Source organism: Tenrec ecaudatus, chromosome 12 (assembly GCF_050624435.1).
Source record: "Tenrec ecaudatus isolate mTenEca1 chromosome 12, mTenEca1.hap1, whole genome shotgun sequence".
NCBI classification, from domain to species: Eukaryota; Metazoa; Chordata; class Mammalia; order Afrosoricida; family Tenrecidae; genus Tenrec; species Tenrec ecaudatus.
Window position 1 is genome coordinate 35,097,392 of NC_134541.1, and position 7,892 is coordinate 35,105,283.

A 7,892-nucleotide genomic window follows, 5' to 3' on the forward strand; every position below is an offset into this window, starting at 1 on the left:
ATTTGGAGTCAATCTGTCCCATTTCAAAACAGCCCTACTCTGAAGTTAGGAATACAGAAGCCTGGGAGGAGAAATTGAGCGTAGCAGCTCTGGAACCAGCTTGTGGGAGAGAAAACCTGCTTCCACCAGATTTCCTGTGTGCTTTGGGCATGTTGCTGCATCTCTGTGCTTGTTTTCTCCTGGGGCTTTACGAGCAAACCCATTAAACTGTTTCATACAGTGCCTGGCACACAGCCATAGACCTGTTAACATTAACTGGCATGACCATTGAGGTCATTTCAGTTCCAACACAAAAGAAGTTCTGGTTGGCAGGAAACATAAGGAAGTGGCCGCAATGGTATTTGAGGTGAGACATACATGGGTTTGAGACAACCACAGCTTCAGGTCAGGTCAGGGGCTAGATTGGGCTGCATTAGGCTCCCCCAGGCTCCGAGTGATCGGTGGTGATAGCAAAGGGAACCCCAATTGTTCTCTGCAGTCTGTAATCATTTAGTTTGGAAGGCTTGAAGATCTGAAGGTCACCCAAGTGTCACAAGTGTGAAAGGTTGTGACAGTCACCCACCCTTCATGTCTTTACTGCCCTGCATGATGGCCTTGCTTTTCTAAGAGGCAACAGACCCATGGCAGACAAGAGACACAAAATGACCTGGACGTTTAACTTCCCAGGGTGGGGGAAGGAGGAACTGCCGAGTACAAGTACGGTTGGGCAGGAGGGAGGATAAGGAAGCACAGGAGTCATGTGTCAGCCCCCAAGCAGAGGTGGGAAAACCGGTTTGGGGCCCTGGGTTGCTTGCCCGCTCAGGCTAACGCCCTCCTCAGGCTGAGAGCGCTGAGGTCTGAGGGCCTCCCTGAGAGACGGTGAGGGAGGGGCTGGGCCTGAAAGCAGAGGGGGAAGTAGCAGGTGGTCAGAATAGATGTTTGCCTTCACTTGGTACTGGCCCTCACCTAGGGGGCAACGCAGGGGAATCGCCAACCCTTCCTCAAGGTCTTGTCTTGGGGGTGCAGCAATTTCACCTCCCTCCTGTCATTATCGCAACAAGTGGCCACCAGGCTTGCAAATACCTTCACTCAAAGATCTAACAAACCCTACAAAGGCACCCTTTCTGGTTAGCATTGGACTAACCACACAGTTGGGGGTTCAAACCCCCTAGTCGCTCCTTGATTGTAAGATGGTGCTGTCTGCTCCCGGAAAGACTGACAGGTTCGTAGACTCTATAAGGGTTTCCGAGATGGAACTGGTTCAATGGCCATGGGTTTTTGGTTCTTAAGGTTGTAAAACAGGGGTGGGGGAAACCTTTTTTTGCCAAAAGCCAGCTGAAATTTTATAACCTCATTCTCAGGCCACACTGGTTCAACATTTAATCACCTTACCCCTAATGTGATGGCTGGAACAGCTTCCTTGGGGTTAGGCATGTAATGTTAGCTGGTATTGATGATTTTGTGGGCCTTATGTGACCCTCAGTCCCCACCCTGTACTAACAGTACACTTAATGATGCCCCACCGAGCTCCGATCTATCTGAGCCACAGGAGTGACCCCAGCACCTTCCTCCCTGTCCTTCTGGCCCCCTCTTGCAAGGGCTTCCTTCAGCCAGCTTCGGTGGACCCAGCACTCACGTGTGCGCTGTTTGTATTGGCCCAACAGGTCTGACAGAGCCCTTCCTGCAGTTCCAGCCCCAAGATGCCAGCCTTCTAAATCCACAGCTCGGAAAGGTTTGGCTTTCTGACTCCCAAACTCAAAGCCCCGAGGCCTCCCAGAGCCTTAGGTGATAGTTGGAGATGATGATGTGTCCCCATCCCTTAACCGGGTCACAACTAGGCCTCGGTTCCCCTTACACTTGCTTTCATACCCTACCAGAGCAGGGGCCACAGGGAACCAGAAAAGGACGTGCCCCCAAAACAGACGCAAGTCCAGACCATGAAGGATGCACCTTGGCTGTTAAAATGTTCACCCCCACAAAAGGGGGGTGGACGGATTTATTGAATTCAAACTGGGAAAGGAGCAACTGAAGGCCAGACGCTGGGCCCAGCCCCAGGCCACTCTGCCCAGGATGGGACCCTGCCAGAGTGTGATGAGAGAGGCATGGGGCCTGCAGCTGCCCACTTGGGAAGTACCCATAATCACTCCCTTAGAAGGCCTCTTGGGGTTCTCCAATGTGGAAAGAAAACCGAAGGCCAAAGTAACATGGACTGAGCCAGAGACGGGACTGGGGAGGTGGGAAAGCAGGCAGAAGCAGGCTCAGGAGCCTGCAGTGAGTTAGAAGTGTGCTTCTCAAAGCGGCCCAGGGTCAGAGTGGGGCTATCAGCCTAGTGGGCTCTAGGCTGGCCCTCCCTTTGGGAGCCCTTCCCAGAATGGCTTTGGGGTCCCCCACCCCCACCAAGATCTGGTGTGGATGGCAGAGGGGACAGGCACTCACTGGCCAGGAGCTTCTAGGGCCTATCCCTGGCTGCTGCTGTGGCTGAATCCACAGATGGCACGGTGTGGTAGCACCGGACAGGTCCCTGCCCAGGTCACCTGGTCCCCCAGGCCCAGGGACAGAGGAGAGGGAAGAAGATTCTGAGAAAGAGGCAAAAGCTGGCAGAGGCTGACCCCCAGGTCCAGCCCTACCTAGGTGACCAGGCCTGTCACAGGGCCGGGGGAAGCAACTCTGGTGGACAGGGGACTCCCCCAATGCCCCCGATTCCAGCCATAGCGCTGCTCTCTGCACTGGCACTGCCACATCTGGATTGGGGGCATGGCTTAGACCCTGTGGCTCAGCTCTGATGCCCAAAACCCCACATTCCCACCTGCCTGGCGTGGTTCTTCTTGGTCACATGGACCAGGTCATGTTCCAAGTGGAGGATGTGGCTCTGCACCCGGTCATCAATAGGGAAGGAGGTCAGGTACCTCTTGACCATGGCAAAGTAAGCCATGGCCTCCCCAAAGCTGGGCACAGGCACCTCATCACCATCCTCATCATCATCGTCTTCATCCTCATCGTCCTCATCTTCCTCCTCGTCCTCACTGTCTGATTCAGAGTCCTCCTCACCTTCCAAGAAATGGAAGGTGGGGCACTGGGCCTCCTCCTGGGCACCGTAGCCCCGGAAGCTGCCACCAGCCTCCACTACCCCCTGGGCCCAGTCCTCCGCATCCAAGCCCTCAGAAGAGCTCTCCTCCTCCTCCTCTTCCTCCTCCTCGTCATCGTCACTGTCATCAACATCACCCTCCTCCTCCACCTCCTCCTCCTCCCCCAACTCCTCCCCCTCCGCTCCCTCCTCCTCCTCTCCTTCCTCCTCTCCTTCTGCTTCCTCCCCTTCTTCCCCTCCCTCCTCCTCCTCCTCTTCCTCCTCCTCTTCTTCTTCCTCCTCCTCCTCTTCTTCCTCCTCTTCTTCTTCCCCCTCACTCTTGAGAGCAGTAGTGATGGTAGCATCAGGGTCACCCCCAAAGCCGGCCTCGCGGAAGCAGGAGGCTATGTCTGAGGGCTGGACAGCCTGCCAGGCTGCTGCGACGAAGTGCAGGGCTTCCATGAGACCCAGCTGCAGGCGTGAGGGATCCTGGCTCTCTAAGGCAGCCATGGCTTTGAGCAGCATAGCCTGGCGGTAGTGGCCCTTCACCTGTTGGACCACTCCCCGCTCCAGCGGCTGCACAGTGCCGGAGGGGAAGAAGGCCAGCTGCACGTGCCGCAGGCCTGAGGTGTCCAGGGTCTGGGCGGCCATGCGCCCGGCCAGCAGCAGGACACGGCGTGACTCGGTGGCCATGCGGGCGTCCAAGGCCTTCAGGTACTTGGCTAGCACCTGGCTGGTGACTCCACCCTTGGAGTTGGCAGTGTAGTCGCAAGGCAGGCCACCTTGGCCTGCGCGGGGCTTGGCCGACTTGCCAGCCACCAGTGGGGGCAGCTTCTCACTGCCATCAGCGTTGGCGCACAGCAGGACGCTCAGGCGCTGGGTGGCCCTGCGCTCCCGGCCGTCGCTGCCGCACAGCCCTGCGGCCTGGTCAGGCAGAAAGTCGTACCACAGGCTGGTCTCGATGGCGCTGAACACGTCCTGCGAGGCGTAGCCCTCGACCACGGACGGCTGCTGGCCCTCCCACGTGTGCCTGCCCGAGCCCGCGCCGCTGCCCTCGGAGGGCACCGCGGCCGAGCTGGCGGGCGCCGCCGGGCGGCGGGGAGCCGGGTTGCGCGCCCGGGGGCGGGGCACGCCGCTGCAGGACATCACCCCGTGGCGCCGGCGGAAGCGGTCCAGCCAGCCGTTGGAGGCGGTGAAGTCGTCCATGCCCAGCTCCTCGGCGATCCGCAGCGCCTTCTCCTTGAGGATGATGCCCTTGACCGGCAGGCCGGCGGCGCGGATCTGCTGGAACCAGGCTATGAGCAGCCCCTCGAGCTTGTCGTAGGGCGACAGCTTGTTCGTCTTGCGGCAGGTGGAGGCCACCCCGTACTTGCGCTCCGACGCCAGGATGGCGCGCTTGTTCTTCAGAATGGTGCTCAGCGTGGACGGCGGGATGTTAAAGCGCCGCGCGATCTCGCCCTTGCGCAGGTCCGGGTTCTCCTCCACCTCCTGGATGATCCGCGACTTTTCCCGGAACGTCAGCTGCCGCCGCTTGGGGCCCATCCCGGCGCGCCCCCCGCCCCGGGGCCCGGCGCCGCCGCCGCCGCCCTGGGGCGGGGGGCCGGGGCCCGCGGCGGGGGGCACCTGGTGGCCGCTCCCGCGCACCCCGCCCGAGACAAAGCGGCTCGAGGGGCCGGCGGGCGGGGCGGCGACCCGGCCGGGCCGGGGGGCACCTCGGGGGGGCGCCGGCGGGCACGGCGCCGGCCGTGGGCGACGGGCGGCGGGCGAGGGCTGGCGGGCGGGCACCGAAGGCAGGAAGTGGCGCGGCGCGGGGCGCAGGGCGCGCGGCTGGCGGGGCGGAGCGGGCGGAGCGGGATCTCGCGGGAAGCGCGGGGACGCCGAGCACCGCCTCCCGCCCTCCGCGCGCCCGCCCCGCGCCGCCCGGACCCGCCGCCGGAGGGCGCTGAAGCCTGCGGGACCCGCCGAGGCTCGCGCTCCGGGGGCGCCGCGCACCCCGGCCACCAACAACTGGTTGGTTGGTTGTGAATGTCCCGGGATTCGGGCAAAATGACGCTCGCTTACCGAGGAAACGGAGCGATGCCCACGCACCGAACGCGAAAACCCACCTTTCGGTGGACAACTGCGAGGTGCGCAGGTAACACCAAGATGCGGTTCCTTCCAGTCTTTTCTCGAGGCGCAGACAGTCGGCTTCCTTTCTTTTTTAAATGTAATGTCTGGAACTGGCACGGGACTCGTCGACCGTCTCTCTGGCATCGCCCGCGGTTTGACCTGGCATCCAGTGACGAAAATGGTGCCATATTGCTAACCGTGATTGCCAACGTGATTTTTAAAGGCTGTGTAGTGTTCCAACCGAGGGATAAATTGTAATCTGTGTAAAATCTTTGCCACTCCCGTTTTCACGTTTTAGGACCTTTTTCTGTGCAACATTGTAGTTGTAAATGTAGTTGATGGTCTTTCAAGTTACATTTTAAAAGACCTAGTGAATCCCATGTGGGGTAGTGACTCAGTGTTGGGCTGCTAACGGTGAAGTCAGCCATTCAGTGTCACCAGCTGCTCTGTGGTGGGGGGAAGACTCCATAACAGTGACCTTGGGGAACCCCACAGGGGCACTTCTACCCTGTCCTACAGGGTCTCCATGAAAGTCGGCATTGACTAGAGGACAGTGAGTTTAGGGGTTTGTTGTGCTTTTTCTTTTTGGGGGAGTAATCCCCTTAACTGAGAGGCCATTAATCGCATCTCAGTGTGTCACTCTGCGGACTTTTCCATGGATGCACGCTTACAGATCAATGTGCCTGCACCTACAGAAATAGCATGTACACACATGCATATTCCACGATCGGTTCATTACATTTTTCCTCGAGTTTTTTGAAGCTCTGTTGTACACGTGGACATTTCCACCTCCTGCACTAAAAACACCAACAGTATAGATTTTTAAAACCATGAATGTAAAAAAAAAAAAACAACCATGAATGTGTGGAGCTAGTTTTGAAGAATCTCGGAAGAGCAAGCAGCAAAGCATGAAGACCCAGGGGGACAGGGAGAGGACATGGGCAGATGAAAGAGTCATGCAACAACCCACAAGAAGCTCTGGAGGAAGTCCTGTGCCCTAGAAAGAAAACCAGGCTCATGAAGGGTTCCGGAGCCTGATGTAGGGGTGGGAATGACTTGGGGGTGGGGTGGTGAAACTCACCCCTGCTTGAGTGTATATTTCCCTTCAGTGATACATCTTTTCATATGTTCATTAGCTGTTTGAATTGTGAGGTTGCTAGTCATATCTCTTGCCCACCTTTCTCTTGTGCCTTCCTTACCTTTTAAGGGCTCTTCATAACCTGCTAATATCAAGTCTTGGTTAAGTATCTTGCCCAATACTTGCCTTTGGTTCTTTCATTTTCAATTGTAATATTTTAGGTACCCAAGTGACCATTTCCCATGAGTTGTCCCTCAACATTAGTTACATGTTCTACAATGCGTCAACATTCTTTCACTGTACGTGGTTGTTCCCTTTCCAGTACTCCAGTCCCTGTTCCCGAATCTTCTCATCATTGTTTTACAGGAACCATTGGCCTTTTCGCCCCTTGTTCTTTAACTAAAGCCTAGGGAGTTTCTTTATCTTTCAATAGGCAACTCTTGTCCGTCTTTTCCTTTTTATGTCTTATGTCAGGGACCTTTCCCACCTCTCAGAAAAGGTATGAAAGAAAGTGTTCTTCTAATCATAGGTGCAAAGAAAACATGGGAGACTGTGTTAGTCTAGGTAGACTAGAGAAACAAATTCATAAACACACATATGTACATAAGGAAGAGGTTTATATACAAGAGGAATTGAACATTGAAAAAACATCCCAATCCAGTCCAAGGCCTTAAGTCTGACATTAGCCTATGTCTGATACCAATCTATAAAGTCTTCTTCAGACTCACGAAACACCTGAAATGAAGCCAAATGCAGGACGATCACAAGCCAGTGGGTAGAAAGTCTTTGGGTCCAGTGGCGTAAGCATCTCAGCACTGGCAGGGGTCTCTCTGTGGCTTCTCAGGCTTCCGAGTTCTGGTTGCGTCCGTGTGGCTTATCTTCTGCAATGTCTCCCAGAGAGTAGCAGAGAAAGAGAGGTTTCTCCATCTCCAAGGAGGAAGAACCAGATTTCCCAGAATTCTCAGAAGGCCATGCCCACACAGAAGTCTGTCTCATTGACTATCTCCAGATTGACAGCCTAGACTCCACTCCTACATCTTAATCCTTAAATTGACACCAGATTAGGTGACTGCCACAGAGACTTTTCCTATAGGGTCTGGGTCTGTGCTTTGCCCATGATGGGCATCAGATCGTTGGGCGAAGTGACTGTAGCGCTGCCTGATGGGACTCAGCCCCACGTAGCTTCATGAATCGTGTCTGTATTTTGGAAGTTGCATTCTTGTGCCTGTCCCTCCTGCCCTCTCACCCTTCCTGGTTTGTTTTCCCACTCTGCTAGATTCCTCAGGTGCTCTTTACTCAAGCATTACAGGCTTTTTAAGGAGTCCCTGGGTGAGGCAAACAGTTACACGCTCAACTACTAACCAAAAGATTGGTGTTTCCAATTATCTAGAGCAGTGGTTCTCCACCTTCCTAATGTCACAACCCTTTCATACAGTTCCTCATGTGGTGGTGACCGCCCCCAACCATAACATTATTTTCGTTGCTGCTTCATACTGTTATGAATCAGGCGACCCCTGTGAAAGGGTCGGGCGACCCCCAAAGGGGTTGCAAGTCACAGGTAGAGAACCACTGACCTAGAGGCTCCTTAGATGTAAGCCCTGTCAATCTCTTGCCCCCAAATCAACAGTTGAAAACCAATGGAGCAAAGTTCTACTCTGACAC

The 7,892-nt window shown here is 55.8% G+C and overlaps 1 protein-coding gene across 1 annotated transcript; it reads right to left on the minus strand.

The window, feature by feature from the left end:
• Positions 1 to 1,930: 1,930 nt before the first annotated feature.
• CENPB (centromere protein B) lies at positions 1,931 to 4,826 on the minus strand. Its single transcript, XM_075563947.1, has one exon. It carries the CDS (start codon positions 4,583 to 4,585, stop codon positions 2,753 to 2,755), a length of 1,833 nt encoding a protein of 610 aa, XP_075420062.1. The 5' UTR covers positions 4,586 to 4,826; the 3' UTR covers positions 1,931 to 2,752.
• Between the last annotated feature and the right edge of the window lie 3,066 nt (positions 4,827 to 7,892).